This window comes from Capricornis sumatraensis, chromosome 19 (genome assembly GCF_032405125.1).
Source record: "Capricornis sumatraensis isolate serow.1 chromosome 19, serow.2, whole genome shotgun sequence".
NCBI classification, from domain to species: domain Eukaryota; kingdom Metazoa; phylum Chordata; class Mammalia; order Artiodactyla; family Bovidae; genus Capricornis; species Capricornis sumatraensis.
The window spans coordinates 72,046,531-72,074,347 of NC_091087.1; the positions used below are offsets into that span (position 1 = coordinate 72,046,531).

At 50.2% G+C, this 27,817-nt stretch overlaps 1 protein-coding gene across 3 annotated transcripts; it reads right to left on the minus strand.

Annotated features, from left to right (window-relative positions):
* Positions 1-90: 90 nt before the first annotated feature.
* Positions 91-27,780, minus strand: WARS1 (tryptophanyl-tRNA synthetase 1). 3 transcript variants are annotated; one of them, XM_068991146.1, is made up of 12 exons: positions 27,672-27,780; positions 21,738-21,915; positions 16,531-16,744; positions 15,304-15,412; positions 9,255-9,374; positions 8,187-8,369; positions 7,313-7,413; positions 5,363-5,475; positions 5,024-5,197; positions 2,413-2,553; positions 1,164-1,321; positions 91-359 (listed from the first exon to the last, which is right to left on the minus strand). In XM_068991146.1, exons 2-12 carry the CDS (start codon positions 21,849-21,851, stop codon positions 338-340), a joined length of 1,449 nt encoding a protein of 482 aa, XP_068847247.1. In that variant the 5' UTR covers positions 21,852-21,915; positions 27,672-27,780; the 3' UTR covers positions 91-337. The 3 variants fall into 3 exon arrangements, with proteins under 3 accessions (XP_068847247.1, XP_068847248.1, XP_068847249.1); XM_068991147.1 differs by lacking the exon at positions 27,672-27,780 and adding an exon at positions 26,573-26,665; XM_068991148.1 differs by having other exon boundaries at positions 91-1,321.
* Between the last annotated feature and the right edge of the window lie 37 nt (positions 27,781-27,817).

Genomic DNA, 27,817 nt, shown 5'->3' on the forward strand with positions numbered 1-27,817 from the left:
GGCACGGCCCTGGGCTGGAGTGAGGCCCCTGCTCGCTCCTCAAACCCCAGATAGCACAGCGACACAGGTGGGACCAAAGGAAGTTTATTGTCATGAGAGAGACCAGAGTAGGGTGCCCAGGAATGGACCCTGTGCCTCCAGAAAGGACAGATACTCGGACCGAGGGCTTTCCTTGAGATAGGTCTCAGCGTTTCCCAACTACACAGGGTGCTCCGTCAAGCAGGCCTCCCACGGACACACGGCCGAGGCCTCAAGGGCTGCTGGCACTACCCAGCTACGTCCGCCCGTCTGGGGACACAGGCAGGGCCTGGTCTGTGCAGACAGACCTCCACAACAGTCAGGTGTCAAAACAAAAGGATCTGCAAAGGCAACAGACCGGCCTCAGCATCCGGCTCGGTCAGAACGGAGCAGCCATTGGTTCCCGGATGGAGTGTCTAGGATTACTCAGTGGATAGAGTATTAGTTCGCTCAGGGAAAGGCGCGTCACTTCTGGAGTACAGTACATGCATGGCCTGGAGTTTAGTAAGTAAACTGGAAGTTTCACCCACAAAGACTCAATTTAGTAAAAATTGGCCAACTCAGGCCAATACTCAGAAACGTTAAAGGCAGCTTTTAAGCTGTGAGATCTTGGAATTTAAAGTTTAGCAAAGCCTTTGGCCAGCACTTCCTCTTCAATAAGGTGGGAGGGGTGCACGGGCTGAAATGCCTCTTGTGCCCATTAAGCCTCCTTACGTTAATGTTTCAAAGCACTTAAAAAAAAAAGTTTTATGGCAACACCATGTTGATTCCAGGTATGTATAAACAGACTATATTCTTTTATAAAGCAAGTGGAAGAATGTGTTTGGACACAGGATGCTTTCAAACAGGGAGTCGTCCTGTGGACCAGAACAGGCTGGTCGGTGGACATCCAGCCCAAGGGGCTGCTTTGTGGGAGGAACTCCAGCTGCACTTGTCTGTGTGACCGCACGATATTACCCGGCACCCACTCACCCACATGGGCCAGAATGACAGTCAAGGGAAGAAGCAGCACTGAGACAAACACAGGACTTACAGACCCAGGCCAGCAGTTACCATCTGATAGAGCCTAGGGGGTGCTGATTCGACTAGGCTGGGATTATGGGTAAATTACGTCTCTGAGTGAGCATAGAGGACGTGAGCATTACTGAAAGTCGTAGGACAACTTCCGCGGGGTCATGAACTCTTTCACGATCTCATCGGTGACCTCCTTGCGCCGGGCCTGGTGTTCGGCAATCAAGGGCTGCAGGACTTCGATGAGCTCCTTCTTGAGCTCGCCGGTAAGCATGGCCCCGCTCGTGTAGTCCTGAGCGGGAGGAGACAGGCCACATGAGGCGGCTGTGCACGCCCGGGCACCTCCCTCCCTCGACAGCACCCATGCGGAGCCTGGCACGCTGGGCACACGGAAACACAAGGCCCTTAAACCACCCTTTTCTGGAAACGCCTCCGGGCTCTGTGGGCAGCTGTGACTCAGCTGACACATGAGGGTTAACAGCAGGGCTGGGCACCCCACCTGCCCGCCAGGTCAGGGGAGTCCAAGACCTGAACCTGTGGCTCTGCCCTTCAACCCTACTGGCGTCTCTAAAATCTTTGCTGAGTTTGTTTTCATTTTCTGATTGTGATAGTAACATGTACTTGTTGAACAAACTTAACAAAGTACCCAAAGGTGACAAAAAGCAGCAAAGGAAAGGAAAAAAAAATCCCCTGCAAATTCAGGGCCCAGAGGTTGAGCCCACCACTAACATCCTGGCATGTTTTCTGTCAGATTTCTCTGCAGTGTATTTAGACTTGGTGGATCTCGCTGCACGGCCAATTTGGGGTCCTTCTGCCACTAGCATCGGCCAATCCTCCTGCGTGATTAAAGCCTCACACCTGCCTGAGAATCCCTCCTGACAATTCTTAGTTAAGGCTTCCTCTGCTGTGCAGTCTGTTCTGAACTTTTTGCCAACACCATTTCAACATATCTGCATACAGAGCTCTTTCTTATTCAGGATTAGCTTCTTGGAAAAGATGCCAAGGACTGGAAATTCTGAGGCAGAGGCTATGAATGGTCCCCAGGCTCTCGGGCTTACTGAGTCCCGGAATTATAATCACTGTAAATACAACACAAACCCGCTGATAAGGTTCGGGGACTGTGTCAGCACTGATGGGGTCTCCTTTAACTTCTACTTCTCTGATGACTAGTAGGATTAAATCTTACAGTGTGGCTACTACTAGTTTGTATTTTCTCTTTTGGGAACCATCCGTTCACGAGGTTTCCAGGCACGTGGTCATGAACACGACCAACCTACTCAGCTCTGATCTCGTCTCAGCTGAGCGCCGGCCCCGTAGACCCAGGCCCCAGGAACGTTGGCCGCCGGGCCTTCCAGGGCCCGCAAGGGCACAGCCCTGCCTTACCTTCCTGATCTGCTCTAGTCTGTCATCATCCTCCAGGAAGAAGGTCAGGTACATGAAGGACACGTCCACGTCACAGTTGCCCCCAAGCTGCCGGTGCTCCTCAATGGTGTCCCTGCCTCCGGAGAAGGCGTGCTTGTTGACCTGCACCAGGAGAGGGCACACGGATGCTCGCCAGGCGGCCGCCCTGTGTGGTGAGGGGAGCCTGCAAACCGCCCCTTCCTGTGGAGCCTGGGGACTGGCCACTGCGGGGCTCACTGCAGAGAAAGGGGCTCCAGAGGGCGGGTGAGCTCTGACCCCCTCCCCCGACCCACAGAGACAGAACACAATCGGAAGAACCATGACACTGCCCGCGCAGATGCTTGGGCAAATGTCCTCAGCTGTCCACAGGCTCACCTAAAGGACAGACACAGCCACCCGCCCCTCCCTGGGGACGAGGACAGGAGGCCCAGTGACAGCCCCGGGGAGGCAGAGCCTGTGTGGGGCCTGGGTGGAGCGGGAGGTGGACAGGGCCTGCGGGTAGTGCCCACCTGAACAGGCACTTCCAGAAGCTGAAGACAGACAGGTTCAGAAACTAACAAAATGGCCTGCAGGACTGAAGATAACTGTAGAGAAGTCAGGGTCAAGAGCAGAGAGAAGAAAAGCCCCAAAGTGGAGACAACGTTCCTCCAATGTTCTTTTAGCGAGTGTCTGAGAAACCTTCCATGTACAAACGTATTTTCCCGCGGGGAGAAGAGTGTGCAGAGTCAGTGGTCTCAAGGAGATGTCTGGTAAACCCCCAGAAGGACTCCGGGCAGATTCTTAACTGGATCGCCCAGAAGAATGTGGGGGCAGAGGCTGGCGGGCAAGGCCTTTCTGGTGGGGACGCTAAGCGGCTCTGAGAAACCCTGGAAGCTCTGACAAGGCCCCTGCTACTAGGCAGCTGTTTAGTGATCCATGTCGGGACTGAAATCTCAAATCTGGGCCACACTCTACAGGCAGTAACCACTTGCACATGTGATCTCATGTGAGCCTTGCCTCTAGTCTGCAGTTCTGTAGAGTGGCTCCCGCTGGACAGTGGTACCTGATGACTGTGGTCCCTACCAACAGCAGGTGAGCGGCACAGCCCTGACTCCAGGCTGCGGGCCAACCTGGGTTACGGCTGGCCCTCTGTGACCCGGCTGTGTGAACGCAGAGAAGCTGCCAGACGCTCTGGGCCTATCTCCTTGCCCAGGCAATGGATGCAGCGTCCAGGAGGGTCTGAGGACTCCGTGAGCTCACACAGGTGAGCGTGTGGCAGGTGACCACAGTCAGGCCAGTGTTCCTAGCACTCTACTCTTAATTCTTGGGAGGGGGCTGGAGCAGATGCCCCCTCTCTGGGCTGAAGATTCTGCTTCTGGAGTTGAAGCGGGGCTTAGGGATTGGGAACAAGGGCCTGGCCTGACTCTGTCCTGTCCCCCAAGGTGCTTGTGACCTCGGCAGCCAGGGTGGTTCCTGAGCCTTGGGTCCCTGCTGGTCCCTGAGTGAAAAGTGTCTCAGAGCCATGAAGGACTTCTTTTATAACAACTTCCCAAAAAATGAATGGAAACGACTTCTCTGCAGGAGGGAACAGGAGTGTCTCTCCCCCTCTTCTGCATTCCAGGCGCTAGAATTTTTAGCCAGAAGTGAAAGAGAAAGAAAAAGACCTGTTTACACCAGCCTCCAACTGAGGCTGGGAAAGCTGGCAGCTGCCACTTCCTAGAGGACTGTTCTGATACTAAGGGCTCCCCATTGACAACCAGAAAGCGGGACTTTCCAGGAGGGGCAGGGGCCTGGACTGACTCATGGTTGCATTACACGCCCCAAATGTAGTTTCGGTCACTCTTGTCGTAGTAATCTTCCAGACCGCAAACACACACACAGTTCCAATGAAAATGTCCACAGTGTGCAACAGCGAGGGGCCTGTACACACACGGGCAGCTCAGAATCAAGGAACGGAAGTGCAGGCCTGAAAAGTAGGGAAGCTCAAAAGAATTTCCATTTCTCGTTTCTCTAGTGACTTGAAAAATATTTACTGAGCTCCTGCTGCATGTGGGTTGGGAGCAGCACTCCTGGCCAGGACCTGACTGGCCTGTGGAAGGACACTTGTCAATACTGAGTCTCAGCGGGAACACTCTGGAGAAAACCAGCCCCCATACCCTGGTGCGGGAACATGGTGCATGGGCTAGGAGGGCACCTTTGGTTTCTGGGGGAAACTGGATCGAGCTGGTCATCCTCGCTGGGCCTCATCCTTCTCATCTTAAAGGGATACACCAGTGAGAATAAAAACCAAAACATACAGAGAGTGCATGGTCCAGTTCCTGGAATACAACTGGTGCTCATCAGTGCACTAAATTTTTTCTATTGTTTAGCTGTAACTGAAGAAAATTGCCATAATTTTGTTTTCAGAACAGTGTTGATGAGGAAATCAGAGAAGAAACAAAAGAAAAAAAAAATAATCCCAAGTTTTGCCTACATGAAAAGACACAAACACATTCACTTCGTATCTGGGAACGGGGCAGGCTGCCTGGACCCTGGAATTCAGGGTGCCCGTGGTGGCCAAAGGACAGAGCGGTAGTTAGTGCATGAGTCTCCCCGAGGCCTGGGCCGTGCTCACCTTGGTCTTGATCTGCTTGGCTGTGTCCGTGAGGAAGATGGAGGAGTTGGGGTCGCTGGCGCTCATCTTGGTCTGGGCCCCCTGCAGGGCAGGGAAGAAGGTCGAGTGCAAGAGGGCTGGCTTGGGGTAGCCAATCCTTGGGGCCACGTCCCTGGTCATCCTGAAGTACGGGTCCTGTGGGGAGGGAGGGGCAGGGGAGACGAGGGCTGCCATCAGCTGCTGGGCACCTCCTGAGTAACTCTGCCCAGCACCACCGTCAGACCCTCCTTCCCACCCCTGAAGCGGGTGAAGACCCCTGCTAACATCCAGGCTGATGGAACCCCGGCTCTGCCTCCTAACCTGGTCGATGGCGCATGGGATGAGGCACTGGACATCCGTCCGGTCTCGGAAGATCTGAGGGAATGAGTTGCTGAAGGAGGGAGCGGCCTGGATGGCAGGAAAACTGATCTTCCCTGGGAGGAAGGACAAAACATTTCTATACCCAAGACTGGTTCCTGTCTGGAACTGTAGAAGGGATGGACAAAAACGGGCTTTTCTCCCCCCTGGAAAAGTAACACTCGTTAAAGAAAATCTGAAACCTACAGAGAAGGATTGCTAGAAGAAAAATCTGCAGTCCCAGTTTGTGTCTTTTTCATCCATTTCCCCTCCATTTCAGGGAGCTTCTCCTCTGGTCTGTTCTTCACAGCTTCCACTTTGTGACACTTACCCACGCTCTATCCTGTACCTCAGCCATTCTCTAGCCACTCGGTGTCCAGGTTGTTCCCCAGTTTCAATTATTATAAATTATGACATTTTGGGACGTAAACCTTCTTAATATTTTGGATGCTGCTGCTGTTAACACTGCTATTATATTTGCTCAGACCTGCGGAAGCAGAATTCTGGGGTCAAAGGGCATGGATCCTGGTGTGACCCTTGACACGTGGAGGCAGGCCAGGCCGGGGAGTTTCCGGGATGGCCTGGGGTGGGTCCAGCCTGGAGTCCTGTCTTTGTGACGCTCGTTCCTGGCAGCTCTTTTCTCCTCTCTGGGGAAAGACACCGCTTGTTTCTGGGCTCCTGCCTGTCTCTGGGGGTCCACGCAGCAGCTCCGTGGGCACCACTGTCTCCTTTACAGCACTGAGCATCCTGGGCTCGGGACCTCCTGTCTACACCCCGTGACTCTACAGAGGAAGTGTCACCGCGTCCCCATTTTATGTATGTGGACACCAGCCCGGATCATCGCTGGGTTCCCAGAGCTAGGGCGCAGCTCTGAGAGGCCGAGCCTGGACTCACACCTGGGTCTTAGCAGTACAGAATGTGTGGCTTCTTGCTACAGCCCTGTCTCTGCACTGGCTCGGGGCAGCTTCAGAGATGTCTCCCCATTTGCTGCCTGGATTCCCAGGATTAAAACACCGTTTCAAAGTAGAAAAAAGTACAAACAAACCTCCCCCAAACCATTTCAAAAGCAAAGGATTTATGCCCCAAGTGTCAGGAATGAATCTGACTGAGGCATCAAAGGGTTCTGCTCCTGTGAAAAGCCTCCCAGCAGGGCCTCTGTGACGTTTCTCTTCTGACAGGCCCCCCAGCTGGGCCCCAGAATGTGCCCCCCAACAGTGAGGCACGCCTGGTACAGGCGCCCGCAGGTACATCCTGGGAGCTCCACGCTGGCAGCTAGTGGGCCAGGGGCTGGACACCTAAAATAAAGGGAAGGGTCAGGAGATCCAGCCGGTAGTCTCAGGACTGACTCTTAGCTCAAGGAGCTGAGGGTCTGAAAGAAGAGATGGTCACTGCATCTGAAAGGGGTGCAGAAACACGGAAAAGGGAGGTCCATGCATACACAGAGGCCTGTCTGCTGGGCACTGAGCCTGGCAGAAAAGCAGGGCAGGCAGGTGGGCAGGGTGGCTCCTCCCGGAGATGGGGAGTGAGGCCCAGGGAGACAAAGACGGCTAGTTCCAGCCACAGAGCAGCCCTCCTGCAATCTGGGCCCTGCCAAGGCCTCCACACCGACGGGTTCCCAAGGACAGGTGGAGGGTCAAAGTCATCAACAGCCTCCTTTTCCTTTTAAACCTCAAAACAGACGAGGCAGGAGAGGGACAGAGTGTGACCTGAGGGGATACTCCACGTGGCCCAGAAAAGGGGCCAAATGCATCACTTTACATTCAGGGAAAACCCACTTTTTTAAAGAGACAAACTGCAAACGCTGCCACCCCAGAGACAGTGCAGCCCCGCGCAGGCACCAGGCACGCCCACCCCTCCTTTGCACTTGGCTCCTTTCTGAGGGCCCAGCGGGCGCTGTGGGCAGTGGCGACTTACCAATGCAGTCGCTGTCAGTGAAGCCGAAAATGCCTTTCACTTGGTTGAAGGTGACGTGCTTCTGGATCTTCACCACGTTCTTGTAGAAGCCCGGGCTCATCCTGTGAAGAAGGTCAGAGTCAAACCCAGAACTGGAGGGTGGTGGCTGAGGGCAAAGCAGCAGACAGCACGGCCACATGCGGGCCGGGTCAGCTGGGGAGGAAGGTGCTCTGACGCCCCCTGTGGGCAGAGAGGCCGGTGGCAGGCGAGGCGGACACACCCCTGCCTGTGGAAGGAAGTCAGCTCGGAGCGGAGCACGGCCGATGCAGGCTCAGGGGCTCACGAGAGGGTGTCAGCTCTGCCAGGACTGCGGGCTGAGCATGCAGGGCTTCACGTTTGGGGGCTCCAGGGCAGTCTGTCTGTTGGGACGGACTGTGTGCTTTGTCGTGGGAGATCACTGCTGACCCTGGAACAACACGGGTCCACTTACACATGGTACTTTTCAGTACTGCAGGGCTTGGCTGGTTGAGTCTGCGGATGTGGGGAAACCATGGCTAGAGAGAGCCAGTGGTGAGTTAAAGGCAGATTAACCTTCTCATCATTCAAGGGGATTGGCAACTCGCGGCCGGACAGAGTATCTGGGTAGAAACTGATGGGCCCCGGAAGGAGGGTTTGTCTCTGTGAGCTGCTCCGGCCTCTGGCCATCGCTACCCCTCCACAAGCTGAGGATGGAAGTCTTAGCTGTCAATAAACCAGGAAACCAGACCATAACATTCAATAAAGTAAGAAAACACTTTCCAGACCTCAGGATGTTTCTGAAGCAGGCCTGGCCGCGACGGCCTGTCTACAGCCTGTGTTCACTCATTTAAAAGGTGGCCAGGCATTCTGTCCTTACCCCATGTAGTCAAGGTCAGAGAAGATGAACGTCTTGTTGATGTCAAAGCCGCAGGCGATGATGTCCTTGGCGTTCTCCACGGCGTAGCCATAGGCCTGATCCAGGGTCAGGTCCTTCCACAGGTACTTCTCGTCATCGGTCATCTGGATGACCAAGGGCACGTTGAACACATCCTGCAGCCACCTGGGAGACACGGGGGAGGGAGGCCCACACCTTATTTCTCTGCTGCACCTCTGAAACCACAGCTCCTACTAACAGTGTATGTCAAAACTCCCCTGCCCAGGAAATCTCACCCTCTGACCACACTGTGAGCTTGGCTCCTGTAAACAGGAACACACTGAACCTGCCTCTGTGGAAGGCCCCGTCAACAAGGGCTGTGCCATGTGTGTGCTCAGTCCCTCAGTCCTGTCCGACTCTCTGGGACCCCATGGACTGCAGCCCGCCAGGCTCCTCTGTCCATGGGATTCTCCAGGCAAGAACACTGGAGTGGTTGCCATTTCCTCCTCCAGGGGATCTTTCTGACCCAGGGATCGAACCCAGGTCTCCCGCATTGCAGGCTACCACCAATTATTAGCCTGGAGACGATGCATGTCAGCTCCGAGCTGGCCGCTCTGCACTCTACTCTGAAGTCTTACAGGGACGGCAGGAGGGGGGTGCTGTCACTTCCTCTGGCAGAAGTGGAAACTAAGGTCTAGAGAGGTAACTCTATTACGGTCACCTGGACAGGGACAGGAGGACACAGGTCCGCTGACTCCACAGCAGTGCTCTCCCCACCACCCAATCCTGCTAAAGTGACCCTAGGGACAGGGTGGGGAGAAGCCACAAGGGCACCAGCTCCCCGAGGCCTTGGCTGATCAGGCAGATGTGATCTGGTACTGTCTCCTCAGCTCTACACAAAGTTTGTGATTAACATTTCTTTTCCTTGTTTTTTTTGGGGGGGGGGGGCAAAATAATAATACTAATAATACATTTATTGCCTATAATTGGCAGATATATTGCTGGTTTGTTCTCTCCATGTTTCAAAACTCACTGACACGGGTGAGCACAGTCCCACGCTGCAATACTTACTTGGTGAAGATGAATGGGATGAGGTGACCCACATGCATGGCTTCGGAAGAGGGGCCTCTGCCCGTGTAGAGATAGAATGGCTTCTTGTTTTCATAGGCATCCAGAATCTGATGCATGTCTCTAAAGGACAGAGGGGACAAGACAACAGTGAGGTGTTCTGAGAAAAGAGTCAGGCTGTGAATGCTCAAGTGGGAATGAAAACGAGACAAGACAGTCCAGTCACTAGAGCTTGTTATCCTTGCTGTTGCTGCTGTTTAAGGCCCACAGGAAGCTGCTTCCGAACGGTTCCTCCTGTGCCTGCTGTGAAAGCATAAGCCGTGAAGGTTGGGAACAACGCGTTTAAAGGTTGGATATGGCTGGGCAGCCACTGGGCCTCTTTCGGAATTCTTCCAGATTTCGATGTTGATGTACTGTCTGCTTCACATCTTTCCTAGGAGTGACACCAGGCCGACACCACCCAGTCCTTGTTGAGAACCATGCAGCCCCAATTCTGCTGGCTCAGGAGGGGGCAATCACAGGGCTTCCCTACAGTCTGAACTCAGTGGGAGATGGCGGGGATGTCCCCAGCTGGAGGTCTGCTTCAGGCTCCCTCGGCCACACCAGGACCAGGGGTCCCCATCTGGGGAGTTATCGGGCACCACACGAGCACTGGAGCCGGCGCCCAGAGCACACGAAGGGCCTCCTGCCTGGCGGCGAGCCAGTCACCTGGCCGGCCGTCTCTACATCGCACCTGCCCATGCCCTACCTTCCCAGCCTCTGATCCAGTGGGTCTGGGGTGGCATTTGGAGTCTGTAGCGTTAAAGTGTGTCAAATAAAAGAGGACTGGCTCCCTTTCCCAGAGGCCTGGGTAGGAGAACCCAGACAAGAGTATTCTGAAAATGACTTCTACTCCTGACCAGGGGTTAGCAGTGCTTATCTGTGGGCTGACAGGATTAGGGCTTCTGGATTTTGTACTTAGCTTTGATTTGATGGTGACACACTGCTTCTGAAATAAGGAAAGATGAAAATGGCTGAGTTTGGAAGAAAAAGAGTCCTTTTTTGGTTCTTACAAATAAGAAATCAAACATTTATTGGATTATGGAAGAAAAAAAGAGTGCGGCTGTCACGCAAGCTGCTGTAGATGGTTTTGCAGGAAGTCTCTGAACACTCGAGGTGCCATCCCGAGGGCAGGGCACTGACTAGGCCCCCTCACCGAGCGCAGTTTTGTGAAGGCAGATCCCAGCAGGGACCCCTCAGCTCCAAGGGAGTCTAGTCACCTGCCTGGTGCTGCCACCCGACAGTGCACAGCAGATCTCATCAAGTCCCTAAGGAGAAGAGTGAAAAAGCTGGCTTAAAACTCAACATTCAAAAAACGAAGATCATGGCATCTGGTCCCATCACTTCATGGCAAATAGATGGAGAAAAAAATGGAATTAGTGACAGATTTTATTTTCTTGGACTCCAAAATAACTGAGGACAGTGACTGCAGCCATGAAATTAAAAGATGCTCCTTGGAAGAAAAAATATGACAAACCTACATAGTGTATTAAAAAGCAGAGACATCACTTTGCTGACAAAGGTCTGAATGGTCAAAGCTATGGATTTTCCAGTAGTCATGTACAGATGTGAGAGTTGGACCAAAAAGAAGGCTGAGTGTGGAAAAACTGATGCTTGCAAACTGTGGTGCTGGAGAAGACTCTGGAGAGTCCTCTGGAGAGTCCTCTGGAGAGTTAGGAGATCAAACCAGTCAATCTTAAAAAAGTCAACCCTGAACATTCATTGGAAGGACTGATGGTGAACTTTGGCCACCTGATGTGAAGTGCCAACTCACTGGGAAAGACCCTGATGCTGGGAAAGACTGAGGGCAGGAGGAGAAGGGGGCAACAGAGGATGAGATGGTTGGATGGAATCATTGACTTAATGGACATGAGTCGGAGCAAATTCAGGGACATGGTGAAGGACAGGGGAGCCTGGTGCACTGCAGTCCATGGGGTTGCAAAGAGTGGATTTAGTGACTGAACAACAAACAACTTACAAGAATAAAAAGGATTATAAGTGAATAATATGGAGTGCATGCCAGTGTGTGAGATGACTTTGATGAACCAGACAAAATTCCTAGAGAAACAATCCACCAAAATTGACTCAAAAAGAAACAGAAAATCTGAACAGATCTAGAACAAGCAAAGAAACTGAACTAGTAATAAAAAAAGTCTCAAAGAGAAAAGCCTAAGGTCAGATGGCTTCACTAGAGGATTCTATCAAATTTTCAAGAGAACTAACAACAATCCTTCACAAACTTCCAAAAAATGAAAGAGAGAATACTTCTCAACACATTCTATAAAGCCAGTATTATTTTGATACCCAAAGCAAAAACATCAAAAGAAAACTACAGACCAATATCCCTTATACAATTAAATCTTTAAATTTATATTTTTGAATTTTTTAAAATAAGAATAAATGAACTTAGCAAAGTTGCAGGATGTAGGATCAAACAAAAATCAGTTGTATTTCTATACAATAGAGCAATATTGTGGTTGATAATAAGAAATATCATATATTTTGTCTTTGTTTTATCCTATATCAGGCACAGAGTTCCTTAAACCATTGTGGGAATTTCCTAAGTGATAAGAACAATAGAGTGTTAAAAAGTTCCCCTTTCAACTACATCAAAGTTTATGTTATTTAAGTGACTTTGGGAAAGTCCCTGGATACCCTAAGGAAGGGGGCTGGTTGCCGTGGAACCAACTCTGATTACAGGGTTGCAACTTTCAGCTCCCAACCCCTGCCCCTCTTTCTGGGGAGGGAAGAGGGGATGGACATTGAGTTTAACCACCAATGGCCAGTGATAAATATAATCTCTGTAATGAAGGCTCTGTAGAAACCCAGACAGTGTCAAAGAGTTTCTGGGTTGGTGAGCACAAGGAGACACAGGGGCGTGGTGCCCGGGGGGCGGGGAGTTCTGAGCGCCTCCACATGCCTCTTCCAATCTGGCTGCTCCAGACTTACACTCTTTACAATAAACTGGCCATCTAGTGAGTAAAATGTTTCCCTTGCTTAAGCAAATTAATTCCAGATCAGTTGTCGGATTTAAGGCACAGGTAAGAACCTAGACTCTGATTTGTGTCTGAAGTAGGGGGTTGGGGGGCAGTCGTGTGGGACTGGACTGGACACCATCTGCAGGTCGATGGTGTCAGAATTGGTTTAGACTGTAAGAGACCCAACTTATGCTGCAGAACCCCCAATGGGTGAAAAACCAACCCCCTGATGTGTGAAAACCCTACCTCTCTGGTGTCAGCACTGAAGCAGAGCTGCAGTGAGGCTGAGCTAGAGGAGACACGCAGGGGCACACTTCCCCTTCAGAAACAGCAGTGAAACGTCCAGAAGGGAAATTCAGAAAAGACTCTTTTCAAGAGCACTGGAAAGAACAAAACCTAAGGAATAACCCTAACAAAAGCAGTGCGAGGCTTGGACACTGGAAACTAGAAAACACTGCATGAAGAAGCCAAAGTGATGCGGGGAAAGCTGCTCTCTGCGCACAGACTGGAGGCCTTAGTGTTCCACCTTAGATGCCACCCTAGGGTGCAGATCTCTAGACGGACCGACACGTGCAGCGCAGTCTCTGTCAACACCTGGCTGCTGTCTTTGTACAGAAATTAGCAAGCTGATTCTAAAATCCAAACATTCTAAATTCTAACAGCCAAAATAATCTTGAGAACGAAGTTGGAGGACTCACATTTTCCAGTGTCAAAATTCACTACAAAGCTACAGTCATCAGGACTGTATATTTAATAAATCCTTAAATATATTTTCAATTGATTTTCAACAAGGGTGTCAAGAAAATTCAACAACAATTTCCAAAAAGTGGGGCTGGGACAACTGGATATTCACATGAGAAAGAAGGAAGCTGGATCCTCCCTCATACACATACAAAAATTAACTCAACATGGATCAGTGACCCAAGTGTAAGAGCTAAAAAAATACCACTCTTAGAAGAAAACACACCTGGATACGTTCACGACCTTGAATCAGGCAATGGTTTCTTAGATATGACACCAAGCAACCGAAACCAAACCAAACCAAACTGGAGTTCATCAAAATTAAAGCTTCTAAATGCTTCTAAGGATACTATAAATAAAGAGCTGATATTTGCAAATCAAGTATTTGATAAGAAACTAATATCCAGAGTATATAAAGAACTATTATAATCCAATAAAAAGGTAAATAACCCAATTAAAAAGTTGGTAAAGGATCAGCAGAGACATGTCTCTAAAGAATATATAAAAATAGCCAGTGAGCACATGAAACGATGCTCATGATCATTAGTCATTATGGAAATACAAATCAAAACCAAAATAAAAAACTAGCATGGTTACAGAAAAACACAAACTGGAAAATAACAACAAATATTAGCAAGGATGTGGAGAAACTGGAATCCTTGTTTGCACTTTGCTGGTGGGAATGCAAAATGGTACAGTTGCTGTGGAGAACACTTTGGCAATTCCAAACAAATGTTAAGGTTACCTTAGGACCCAGCAACTCCACTCCCGAGTACACACTCAAGAGAAATCAGACCCTGTACACAAACACTCAGAGCAGCACTAGTGCTAACCCCAAAGGGAAGACCCCCCAAATGCCCGTCAGCCGTCAAATGGGCGTACATCCACTCAATAGCGTTCAGGCATAAAAAACAATGAAGCACTGGCACATGCTGTATCCCAGGCAAATCCACAGACATGGAAAGATGATTACTGGTGGCCAGGGGTGCGGGTAGGATGGGGTGGGGTGGTGGGAGGAATAGGGAGCAACTGCTAATGAGTAGAGGGCTACTGTTTGGGGCGATGAAAATGTAAGGAACCAGTCATGGTGATGTTTGCACAACCTTGGAAGAGACCAAAACACCCCACTGAACTATGTCCTTTGCAAAGGTGAATTCTGTCATGTGAATTAAATCTCAATTAAGGAAAAAACTGTGATTGTATTCTGCCCAGAAAGAGGGCTGAGTGGGGGCCTCCCCATGTAGAATTTAAAGTGTTGGGTGTGCTGTGTAGCGCAGGGAGCTCAACCTGGTGCTCTGTGATGACCCAGAGGGGTGGGACGGGAGGGACAGTCAGGAGGGAGGGGACATATGCATACTTGTGGCTGATTCACAGTGTTGTAAGGCATGCTAAGCCGCTTCAGTCAAGTCCAACTCTTTGTGACCCCAAGGACTGCAGCCTGCCTGGCTCCATCCACGGGATTCTCCAGATAAGAATACTGGAGTGGGTTGCCATTTCCTCCTCCAGGGGATCTTCCCAACCCAGAAACTGAACTCGTGTCTCTTATATCTCCTGCAATGGCAGGCAGGTTCTTTAGCACTAGTGCCACTGAAACCAACAAAACATTGTAAAGCTATTATCCTTCAAATCAGAAAAATAAAATCAAACGTTTGGCAGAGTGCTGAGTTCTGTCCTGTGTGTGCTCTCTGTAACCCTGGTGTGGGCAGAACAGAACAACCCTGCCTCGGACTATAAGCTCCAAGATCCCTCGAACCCAACCAGAGGCGGTACGTGGGGCAGGAGAGCCAGGAGCTGGCTCCGAACCTGCCCGTTCTCTGATGTGATCTGCATGGAATTTATGGTCTCAGGTAGGGATACTCTGTGTCCTGTTTGCTCTACTAGTTTCTCTCTGGACATGATTTATGAGCAGGCCAGTACAATAGGAGGAAGATGTGTGTAACTTCAGGAAGCCTCCTGCTTATCTCACGGGAAATGCTGGATCTGGTCACATTAATCTCTTTTGTGACATGCTATGGTTTATAGCATAAAATCTGGCATGAGTCTCATCTGGTGTGTACTTGACCTCCACCTTGCGAGATGGGCAGTTTACAAATGAATAAACTAAGGGCCAGAGGTGAAGGGACAGGTGTGATCCCACAGCCAGTCATTGGCAGGACAGGAGGCGGGACTGGCTTTCTGCCAACTGGCAGCCAGGTCCCCCGAGGGCCCGGCGGTTCGAGGGCTCAGGGCCCTCGATAGCTTCCTTCTCTAAGACAAGAGGATGGGGGAAGGTCCTGCAGTGAGAAGCCCCTGACCTGTGTGAGAAGAAGATTCCCCTGCGCAGGAAGCGGTGTGGTCTCTGGCCCGTGGCTCTCTCTATTCGGTTTACCAGCTCCTTGTCAATTTTACTGCTTCCGAATCGAACTGGAAGAAAAGAAGAGATGCTGAACTTAGGTGGTGGGAGGCTTGGGGACGTTGCAGAGACGAGAGGGAAAGACTTATGATCACGCACTGTCTCAGCAGAACCAGGCCTCTTTGGGCTACTGGCTCTAGTCCCTTCCATCAGTCCAGAGCAGAGGTCACCGCCAACAGAACAGAAAATAAATGCAGGGCTAAAGACTCTCTGGTCTGGGACTGGATTCTGATGGGACAGATCCAGAATGCAGCCTAGTGAGGAACTCTAGATAACCCGCCCAGGCCCCCTTGCCTCACCTCCTACACACAGCTGCTTATTACTTATTGCAGTATAATTTATATATGCTCACAACCATCATTTTAGAGCCTATAACCAAATTAAAGTTTGTCTTCCAGCGAGTTTTCTCTCCCTGATGGTCTAGGCATAAATCATGGAAAATGGCTTAGACTCAGATGAGAAAGCTTTAGCTCTGTTTCTTCTTAGACACCACCAATGACCTCAGGGTAAGGATGCTCCTGAGCAGGAAGCCCTCCAGAGCTGAGCTGGGCAGTGAGGACATGCCACCTGTGAGAAGGCTTCCTTCTTATGCAATCCATGCCTGAACTGTACCCACTCAGTGAAAGAGTTTAAACCACTGTGAAAATACTCGCTGCAATGGACCTTCCCTGAGTTCTGAATCGCTCAAGAAAAGGAAAAAGCTAACACTGAGCTGTGTGTGCTGTGCTTGGTCGCTCAGTCATGTCCAGCTCTTTGTGACTCCGTGGACTGTGGCTCACCAGGCTCCTCAGTCTATGGGATTCTCTAGGCAAGAATGCTGGCGTGGGTAGCCATTCCCTTCTCCATCCCCATCCAGGGATTGAACCCAGATCTCCTGCGTTGGCAGGTGGATCCTTCACCATCTGAGCCACGAGGGAAGCCCATTAAGCTGTCTACTATAGATTATTATTTCAAAACATATTTTATATTGTTAATTAAAAACAAACCTCTGGGAATATAATGGACCACCAAAAGATTTAAGGATCTTTTTTCCCTTGGCACTGAAGTTTGACTGGATTTATGATTAATTCAAATTAGAAAACATCAATAACATCACTTCTAAAAGTTGAGGTTTTTCCCATGAACGTACCAATGAGCTTGTCGTAGTCAATGCCTTTGGCACTGCTTGTCTGTACCGTCCAGGGGTCCACAAAGTCCTCATCTGCGCCGGTGGCATCTAGGCCCTCACCACTCTCAGGCGCCGGGTCCCCTGGAGGATGGTCCCCCTTGTAATCCTCCCCTGTGGCAGCTTTGTAGCTCGTTTTTAAGGATAACAACATCTTCACTGCAGAATCAATTTCATCCTGTACACAGGAATTAAGGGTAAAGGTGGAAAATATTAACAAACACTAGCGTTTGCTGAATGTTACTGCTACTGGGTGGCAGGCGGTGTGCTAAACGCTCTCCCACTTACTCTTACAACAATCCTACAAGGATGGCAGTGTTGTCACTGGCCTTTTCCGGCTGAAGAGTCTGAGACTCAGAGATGTGAAGGAGCTTGCCCATGCATACACAGCAAGTTGTGGGCCTGAACGTATTTTATTTTTATCTGGGGGTCCAGTGTTATGGGTTCCTACCACAAACACTACAGGCTATGTGTAGCGACACAATTTGCACAATTTGTTTATGACAGAGTAAATGGCTAAATATTACTTAAACTTCACTGATGCCAGTGAATATATGTGACATGCTCCATTAATCAATTATAGTGAGCTCTACATTGGAACTTCACAGATAAGGGCAAGGAAAAAAATACAGACTTTCAGAAAATAAGGGGGGATTCACTGGGAAACAGTTATACCACAGCATTTTGGAGTCTTATCCAGCTGTCCAAACCGTTTGCATATTTACTGTTTTAAAATGAGTATACGATAAACAAACAGACAAACATAAAGTGTATCTGTGGGTCCGCTGGAAACCTATTAAAGATTTCCTCTTGCAGGAGCCCACACTAGCTGTCCCTGGAAGCCTGGCATTTAAAAGAGCAAACCTGATTAAGCAGATTGGTCGCGCTGTGCCCTAAAGCTCCACTCCCATAACTGGCCTTGCTGGATCTGATCGCAAACAAAGAATATACACAGTCCAATTTGCTTGCCAAGGGAAATACAAACAGTTCCATTTAAACTTTAGATATAACGTGCTATACGCTGGGCTTCCCAGTGGAGGAACAATGCTCGCAGTCCCAGACTGCCTTCAGAGAGCCCTTCCATCGGGTACCCCGGGGCCACAGAAGGCTGTTACTGTGGGGTGACTTCAGATGCAGGTTTGTGTTTCAAACTGAAGCCATCTGGAATTTGTCATTTAAATGAGTCTGAGTGTGCAATTAGTAGCCCATGGATATAGCTCATGCCAGAGGCTGGGTGCTGGCCCACCTTAGGCAGGCAGGTGGGCATGTTCCCCTCCCTCGTTCAGCGCTGCCCAGGCTGAGCGCTGTAGCAGAGCAGAGGCTTTTAGAGCACGCCCTATTACTCTGTGAGCTATTACCTGAGCAGGAAGTACCCTGCCCCCTAGTGCCCTGTCCTCACCACCTTTGGTCACCAGTGGTGTGGCAGTTCACACTCTATCTGGCCTAACCTGGCTTCCAACTAGGTGGCTCCGTGAGAGTCAAACATCTGACCAGAGTCCCAACTCAAGGACTGCCTGTCATCTGGAAGGGGACCGAAGAGACAAGCAGCCTCCCTTGTCTGTTTTCCTGTTCCCAATCTAACACGGACCTGGACGCTGAAACAGAATTTAAAAGTTGATGTTCTGAAAAAAGCCAGACACGGAAGACTCTATATACACTATGGGTGATTATATACAGTTCTTGCACAGGAATTCTCCGTGGAAGGAGAGGGAGGGAGACGCCTCTCTCAGGAGGGAAGAGGCAAGGAGCAGAGGGGCCTGAGATGGTTTCTGGGCTGTGTCTCCATTGGAATGCTGGTTACACAGGTTTGGTCATCTTGTGAAAACTCAGTGAGCTGCCTGTCTGTGATCTCCATATTTCTCTGAACAAATGGTGTATTCTAATTTTAAAAGTTTATTTAAACTGAAAGGAAAACAAAAAAGGCTCTGTTCCCTATCTTCAGCCTCATGACCCAGTGTCATCTCTCGAATCCTGCTCAAACTGCCTTCCTGTTAGAGCGCCAGATTCTGACCTGTCCTCCAGGAGAACCTCTACTGAGCTGCTACTTCTGAAAGCCATGGGCGTTCTCTCGGTACACGGAGCAGAAAGAACACTGAAGACGATGACCTCAATGGCGCAGAGACTGCGGAGGAAGAGCCCAAGGCACCCTTGCTGGACCAGCCGTGCCTGAGTGGCTCATCTATTTCGCCTAAAGTGAATTTCTAAAACATCAGGTGCTTCTAGCATAATACACTGGTACAAATTTACTTCACTTAACTCTGGTTTCATCATGTAACCTCTGCTGTCCTTTGTTGAATGCCATCTGACGTAGCATTAGTCAAAGACTATGCTCGGAAGACTCACTCTAAACTGCATCAAGCATTGTTTGTTTGCTAAAGTGCTGAATGTGACTAGGATCACTAAGAACTACTAACTAAAAGCATTCATGAACTTTATTCAAATTTAATGTTATGTGACAAAAATATCACTGTTAGGTTCCCAAAATGGGTTTATAGAGTAAATGATCAACATGAGTTCTTTATTTATTGTAGGTTTATAGATTAAAAAACAAAACAAAACAATTCAGCCTTATCTATTGAGCCCTATCTGCTGTGTAAACCTCTTTCTGTGAATAATCAACTCCTTTTTTGGACATCACTATTTATTTCTTTTAAAAAGTAATGGATTACTTAGGGTCCCAAGAGTCAAAGCAAACTACTGAAACGCGTGTGAGATGGTTGACCCCATCTGGTGAGAACTTAGAAAGAGATTTTTGAAAAGACGACAACAGGGGTTGGAAGTGATGGATGAGGACGCTGCGGAGCTGAAGAAGCTGGGTGACCCAGAGTGAAAGGAAGGGCTGGTTATAGCTGCAGACTGACTGAGTTATGCTTCTGAAACCCAACGCAGCAACGACAGAGAGGTCTTTAAAAAAGGCACAGCCCGCGAGGACAAGGAAGCACAAGAGGACGGCAGCGACAGGCCCCAGCCGCTGGAGCGCGGAGGCGCGCGCAGCCTGTGTGAGCACAGCAGAGCAGCAGAGGCTGAGACCGCGCGGGAGCTGGGGCGGCGGCTGGACTCGCGCTGCTTGCGATCCCGGAGAGGCTCAGGCACCGGCGGCCCTAGATCCTAACACACGTGAGCTAAGAGTGGGCTCCAAGATCAGGAGCACTAGCTGGAAGTCTGAGCAGCAGCTGAGGAGGTCTCTCCGCGTGCCCCGCCCACAGCCGGCACACCCCGTCCAGAGGTTTAGTGTCTCGGCAAGGAGAGCCGAGCGTCCACGCGGAAGTGCCCTGCACAGTGAGGGGGACCGGCGAGGGCAGCACACTGCAAACAGGGGCTTCAGCGAGGGGCTGCACGGTCAGCTCCTCAGCCCCACTCAGCTCGCAACGCGGGCGGCCACACCGCGACCTCTGGAGAGCCAACCGGAGGAGCCCTCTCTGGGGACTCGACTGGCCGCAAGGAGCAGCTCCAAAGCACTGGAGACCTCCTGAGGCAAAGGAGTTCTGTGGGCGCCGCCCAGGGAGGGGAAGGCTACATCCTAAGCTCCTCCCTGCTCCGAGCGCGCCCTCCAAGGCAGCTGTGTCACCAAACGCCTGACAGTGGAGTCTACCACAAAAGGCAGAAAGAACAAAAAGCTACGCTGGAGGAGATCGGGCGCATAACGTGGGGAGAGAGCACAGGGAAGGCTGTCACCACGAGGGCAGAGGCAGAAGGCCAGTGTACCTGTGAAATAAGAACAGAGAGCCTCGAGGAAAGAACCTTTGGAGAACAAATGAGCTCTTGGAAATCGAAAGTGACAGAATGAGTGAAAAACAACAGCAGGGTTAGAGGTTGAGGAAACATACCTAAAAGAAAAAAATAAAAATAAAAGGAAAATAAATCAAAAACTAAGAAATTTGGAGGATACAGTCTTTGAACTAAAAAGAAAATACAAACAAACAGGAAAATTAAAAAACCAACCCAGAATAAATCAAAGAAATATGATAAATTTCTGAGAATTATAGGGCATGTATTTCTAGTTTGAAAGGAGTCCTGAGCACACAACACAGGGTGTTTCAGAGCTAGAGAGGTCCTGAACACCCAGGAGAGGGGACAAAAGAGTGGCACCGGCTTCTCCATAGCAGCCCTGGGAGCTGGGAGGATGCAGCAACGGCTTCAGAATTCCGAGGGAAGTCACGTCCTCCTGAGAATTCTCTACCGAGCCTAGCTATCAGCCAAATATGAAGTAAAATGCTTGCAGACCAGGCAAGAGCTCAAAAAACACTTCCTTAGCACTAAATTTTGCAGAAACCTCTGGAGGATTTGCTCTGCCAAAATAAACTAGAGAGGAATGAGACGCGGGGTCAGGAACAGGGACCCCAAAGAGAGAGTGCGTGGAAGGCTTGCATGGACAGAGAGGGTGGGTCCTGAGATGGGCCATGTGGGAGGCGGGTCACCACCGGGACAGAAGCAGGCAGGGCATCCTGGGAGAGAGTGCTTGGGAGGACGGACCTGATCGGCAGCCTGCTGTGGCTCGAGAGGGGATTCACCCAACTGGGGGAGCGCCTGGAGGTCCATGAGCGTCAGTACACAGAAAGCTAAGCAGGAGAGGTCCCAGATGGCCTCATGGTTAGGATTCTGGGTTTTCACTGCCATGGTCTGGGTTCAGTCCCTGGTGGAGGAACTGAGATTCCACGGGGAGCAAGGCATGGCCAAAACAAAGACAAACCAAGCAAGGAGCAATTAAAACAACCCTGGAAAAAAACAGAAGTCGGGCAGGAAAGGAGAAGCATGCGTGCTGTTCTCAGGGGGGGGGGGTTAGCTGTCATTGGGGTTTACACGGGGACTGGGGGGTGGGAAGTGCTATGAGACAGCTAATGCCTTGTCTTCCACAGTGGAAGCCCCAAACCTGAACATCCATAAGGAGCAAAATGATGAGTGATTCTAAGAGATGTGGGCGTTGCATATCAAAAGAATTGGCTAACAGATTGAAAGCGGTTGCTTCCGCGAGCAGGACACGTGGAGAGCAAGGGTGGACAGTGGCTGTGCTTCCCAGCGGCTTCCCTTCAGACCATAGGCATTGATGGCGAGTAAGGAGAAAAGACATTTAGCACGAGAGCCAAAATGCCTCAGGTGATGAGAGAACAGAGACAGGTGACTGTCCTACAGACTGGCTGGGACACGTGTGGAGGACTGGCAAAATGACCTACCTTGGCTGCGTTTCTGGCTTTGAGGCCCCTTACGAGTTCCCCCTGAGCAGCGATGCTGTGGAACAGCTCCAGGGGGGACCCACAGCCCTGCTCGCCATTGGGCATGTCTGCCATCTTCCGGGAAGATGTTCACAGCTGGCTGGGGTGCTGGCAGATTTGCTCGGTGGTCCAGACAAGACTGTGGGCAGAGAAGAGGGACAGAAAGAGATGAACAAACCACGGCAAGCTGTTTTCCCTTTACCGTGACCTGGTTCTTCTTTCCAAAAAGGTTGGAGATGAATTGTGGTAAAGGGCATAGATAATATAACATTAATAAAAATATAAACAGAAATATGGAGCCAGGAAGCAGGAGAAAGCGAGGAAGAACAAATGTTAATGGTGGGGTTGAAAAGAACTGCTGTGATTTGTAGGCTTAGGGAGCGCCAAGAAAGACCCCTCCCAACCAAGGACAAGTGAGCATGTGCTGAGGTGTCCGTGTGCCTCACACCTCGTGTCCATAGGAAGGACTCATGTTTGCTCAGGGAGCAGATGCCAAAGTGCTTTAGTAAACCTAAGTCCGCCATGGCTAGAAACACTTGGTAAACGGCAATTACTCTTTATCTTAATTGCTCTAGGGGATGAATTCCTAGGCCTATGCAGTCATAACCAACATATTACTGAACAAACAGCTTCATTTGCTGAACAGCTTCCTTTGCTGGCCAGCTGTCCTGTTCTCAGGAGAAAGGGAGCCTGGGAGGAGGCAGGGCCTTATCCCTTCTGGTTTGCAAGTGAGGCAAGAACCATATACAGCCTGTTCACTCCACAGGCTGCCTCAATTAACTGCGAACCTTTGATGAAGATATCCTTGGGCCTCCTATTAGTCATTATTTATTGCTAACCTTGGAGGTGGGGCAAGGGCAGGCTACCTGAGGTCGCCCTGGGGCTGAGGCAGGCCAGGATCAGCCCCTCTTGGTAGGTTACTTCCCTTTTCTGAGTGTCAGCTTCCTCATCTATAAAGCAGAACCCTAGGGAATGTCTATCACTTACCTCAAGGGCTGTTATGAGGAGAAATGAGAAAAAAGTGACATGGTGGCATTTTACAGGCTGTAAAGCAAGGAACAAGCCCACTGCAAGTGTTACATGTCAGGACTTCAGAGGTTGGCTGAGTCACAGCCCCATCTGAAACCTGCTGATACACCTTGAACAAGGAGGATGCCAGTGACAACAAGGCTATGCCAGAGCAGCTAACTTCCAGAACTGAAGTCCTGTGTCTGGTGTTCTTCTAGTGAGAAGTGAAGTTGAAAGTCACTCAGCCGTGTCCAACTCTTTGTGACACCATGGACTATACAGTCCATGGAATTCTCCAAGCCAGAATACTGCGGTGGGTAGCCTTAATACTGCAGCCTTTCCCTTCTCCAAGGGATCTTTCCAACCCAGGAATGGAACCCAGGTCTCCTGCATAGCAGGCGGATTCTTTACCAGCTGAGCCACAAGGGAAGCCCTTGCAAGCACCTTATGTAACACCGATACATATCAATTCACTGACGCCTACAGCAATCCTATGGGACAGATCTGTCTCTGTTGTGTAGACGAGCAAACTGAGAGGCTAAAACACTTGCTCAAGACAACACAGTAAGTAGGTAGTCGAGATGGGACACAAACTCAGGCAGTTTGACCCTAGAGCCTACACTCTCTAACATTATCCTATGTACTTAACTGTCATGAGCCTCAGTCTCTCAACTGTGAAATGGGAATAACAATAATGACACTGACTTGCAGGGCTGGTCACGGATTAAGTGGGATAACACAGGTAAGTAAACAGCCTCGCACAGCATCAGCTGCAGAGTAGAGGTTTAATGAAGGATGATTGTGTTTCTTTACTCACTAGAAATTTCTTTCTAGGAGCTCTATGAACAAAACACACAAATTTGAGGGGATGATTTATTTTTACTCATCCATTTGTTAAGTATCTGTTTAAAAATATGTAATATTTAAACCAATCTTTAAAGTCAATGAAACCATAATATTGAAACCAGGGTGGGAGAGCAGCCAGTTTCTTTCCTTTCCTTTCCGGGAATAAATTCCGGGAAAGGGAGGCCTGTAAGAAAGAAATGTGGAAGAACCTTCTGACAAGCGCTGGAGAGGGGAAACTCTCAGGCCCATATCAAAGAGCAATCAAAGTGACTTCAAGGCACAAATGATCAAACATCACGATGCTTTACACAGGATCCCCAATTCTCCCAAGCTGCAAACCTGGGTGGCACAGAATCTGCTCTGCATTAGCGACCGGAGGCAGATGGCTCAGGCAAGTGAGAACCACCCTCTGAGGCTCCATGCCAGAGCAGCTGAGCCAGGATCTGATGCCAAAACCCCTCGACCATGTCGTGCTCTCTCAAATTCTACTGCTCCCCCTGCCTGGCGTGCTTCCCGCCCTCCTCTGCCCGCTGTCTCACTAATTCAAACCTTGGCTCCTCTCTGCAGCCTTTCCTGGCCCCTGCGCCTGAGGGGCCAAGTTGGCTGCTCTGTCCTTGGCGATCCCCGAGACTTGTTAGTGAGGTTATTAGAGCACTCACACTGCATGTGGTAATTTATGAAAATCCACCCCACAGAGAATGCAAGCACTGGGTTTTACTCTTTCATGTGCTTCTAGTACCTGGTACAGAGTAGCTTATCAAACAAACTGATGATTTATGAGTGCAGGTTACTGAATAAATCTCATAAATCAACTGGTTCACTTTTTCCCCCTCTGGTTTATATCCTCTTATAATATCTCTGCAAGCACTTATTCCAGTTTAAGGTAGATTTCCCCCAGTCTGCACTTCAGAAGGCCTCTTAAAATGTCCCGACCATGCACAGAGCCTTAGTTTTACCCCATGTCTGGCTTCCTCAATCATTGTGAACATCTGTCCACTATCCTGGTCATTCTTTTTAGAATTCCCTTTGGTTTCCCCCTGTCCTTCCAAATATGTGGTGTTCTGCATGAAAGGACACAAGTGAGCAGGACCAAAATCAAGTATAGATTAAAATTACCCTACTAAATTCCTAGGGAAAGTGCCAGGTAGAATGACTCAGTGAGCCCCGGATGGCCAATCCCCGCCCTGCCATGGAGCAGACAACTGCAGAGCATCAGTGAGATGAACTGAGCCTGAATTTAGGATCCCTGTTGTGGGGAAAAAACATGCACCTTTAAATATCAGAATCCCATTTAAGTCAGAAACCTGACTGAGGAAACGGCAGGTGTATTCTCCCTGCTGTCAGGATCACGAGGCATACACTCACTGCATGGGAATCAGCCACGCTATAAATCTCGTGTGTGTGTGTCTGATGCAACTTCTTGAATGAGTACGGAACTTCAAGACTGATCAGAGACAAAGAGAATGGAACTACCGTTGCCCTCATTTCAGGCATCCATCCATTTAGCCCACTTATGGGCATATATTCTCGGTTTTCCTTCCCATCTAGTCAACTTTCTCCTTCATTTCTTTGTTAAATCACTTTTAGAATTTAACTTCAGAGGTTTTTAACCTAGAGTTCAGAATCTCTGAAACGAAGTGAACAGTCTGCCTACACACAGCATGTGGTTCGAAGTAGAATAACCAGGTTTTGCTACTTTCTCAAAGGGGCCCAAGACACCCAAAGGCTAAGGACCATTGTCCTCAGTGTTTACCATGTAAACTGCAAACAGGGCTCTGAGTTTTTGTTAAGGGAAAGTGCCTCATCTATTTCACAAATACTACAATCTAAAGCAAAGGGACTAAGCTACCATCTGTGAGGTAACCTATGACCTCTAGAAAAAGGGCTGGCAGTGAGCAGAACAGAACTGCCGACTCCACAGCAGAGTAGGACAGTTTAGGGGAAAACGAAAAGGACTGGATCACAAACTCTTCCTCCCTCTTTCTATGGAAGTTGAACCTTGAGCTCATTTTGAAAGGCTCCACTGTTCCCCAGGAGCACAAGAGGCCCTGAAGAAACCGGGGACAGTTTTGGGATGAGGAATGGAAAGAGGAATTACAGAACTACAACATGACAATCCCTTGAGCCACTGTGAAGTCATCTCACAGATGAGATCAGAATACACTGACTCTCCAGTTTGTGGGGAGGGTGGCATCGTGCACGACAGCCAGCCCTGGAGCAGCTCAGAGGAGCAGGGGCCTTCTGGAATGTTACCAAGGTGTGGTATCACCCACCACGCCCTGGCACCTGAGTGTGGATGACAATGGCCTTGGACTGTCAAGTTTCCAGAGGACAAGAAAATGATTTCTTTCCAGCAATGAGTCCTTTAATGCTTCAAACCTTGAAAGAGGTGGAACTCCCCTGTCTTTTAAATACTGAGAGGAAAGCTTACTTTCCCCTCTAAATGATAAGATGAACATTATCTTAAAAGGCAAAGAGGACATTAATCTACATTAAGCCAGGCATAAGCTACTTAGGAGTTCAAGGCGAGATACTGTGGATGGAGATGGACTACTTAAAGAGACCTCATCAGTGAGAAACAGGACTGCTGCTGCTAAGTCGCTTCAATCGTGTCCGACTCTGTGCGACCCCATAGATGGCAGCCCACCAGGCTCCCCCGTCCCTGGGATTCTCCAGGCAAGAACACTGGAGCAGGACAGCCAACATCAAAGTGCTGAAAGTCAAGCTATGACTCCAAACAGGCAGTGGCTCAGCCAGAATCTCTAGTCCTTACAGAAGCTGTGAGTCACCCGGGCTTTGGGTCAATAGATGCAATGAAACGCACAACTCCGTGGTCCTAAGACTACTCCCCATCCCCGAAGCCAGGATTTCCAACACTCTGGGAAAAAGCTGGTAACAATACTCTATAAGCTCTAAACCTAGCAAAAGATGGCAATACGTACCGGGCGGCAGGAGTTACTGCAGAGGTGGCCACTGGTCACTCCCAGGAGCTGAGACTGCCCAGCGCAGCTCCAGCTCTTAAATAGTCTTGCTCTCTTTCTTTCAGTTTCCTTTTCTAAAAAGACTCTTTTCTCTCTCCCTTTCTGGTTGCCTTTTTGCCCCACCCTCTACCAGTTGCCTGTAGGAGTTTCTTATAAACGACCCAGTTTCTCAGAAACACTTCAACCTCATGACCAACCTATTGGAGGGCGGGGCATGCAGGTGGAGACCAGGGAAACTCTCTTGAGAACCAGGCTGTTAGCTGGTCATTGCATCAGCCACCCTACACCCCAGGCTGGCCTTCCCATAACCTCCTCGCCCTGTTTCTGTTCCCCCGTTCGCGGCATCAGTGTGAAGAACTGTGTATGTTATGCAGTGACAGCGGGGGAAGGCGGGGTGGAAAAGCAGATGACAAATTCTTCGCTGCCGCCGCTGCTCACAGAGGCGACGCAGGGCACTGGGAAGACCGCTGAGTTCTGGGATGAGACCTGGGTATTCAATCCCAGTTTGGGCGTTTCCTTGTTACAAGACCTCGCGCAAATCACATCACCTTTCTGCTTCACCCTCCGTTTCTTCACTTGTGAAATGGGCAAAAAAGCAGCCTCCTAACTTCACCGTTGGAGGAAGGCAGGGCAACCCACTTCAGTATCCTTGCCTGGAGAATTCCATGGACAGAGGAGCCTGGTGGGCTACAGTCCGTGGGGGTCGCAAAGGGTCGGACATGACTGAAGTGACTTAAACACACAACTTCACCGAGGAGGCGACTAGGTGCGATACCAGAGGCAAAGCCCCTGTCACACGGCCGACACTTAAAAGTGGGGCCTCATCCTTTAGGGAAACGAAACAGGAGGGAGACGATGAAGGTCCGGTGCCGCCGCGAGTGCATGACAGGGCAGGGTCGGCGGCGCTGAGGGAAAAGGGGGCGAGGGGCCAGAAGCCGGCGAGCAGAGAGCCGGGCTCTGAGGAGAACACCTCAGGGCTTGGCGTGCAAGCGGCTCCGGGAGGGCCAGATCATTGGGCTCCGCCCCGGCCTCCCCCCGCTTTTTTCATCCCCTCACTTACCGGCCCAGCCGGGCCCGTCAGCGTTGCCAGCTCAGCCACGGGTGGCCTCTTAGGCGTCCGTGGAAACGCCTTCCGGCTGGAACAACTTCCGGCTAGGCTGCGCCCTCATTGGCTCTTCGCGCGGGGCTGCCGGACGGAGGCCGCCG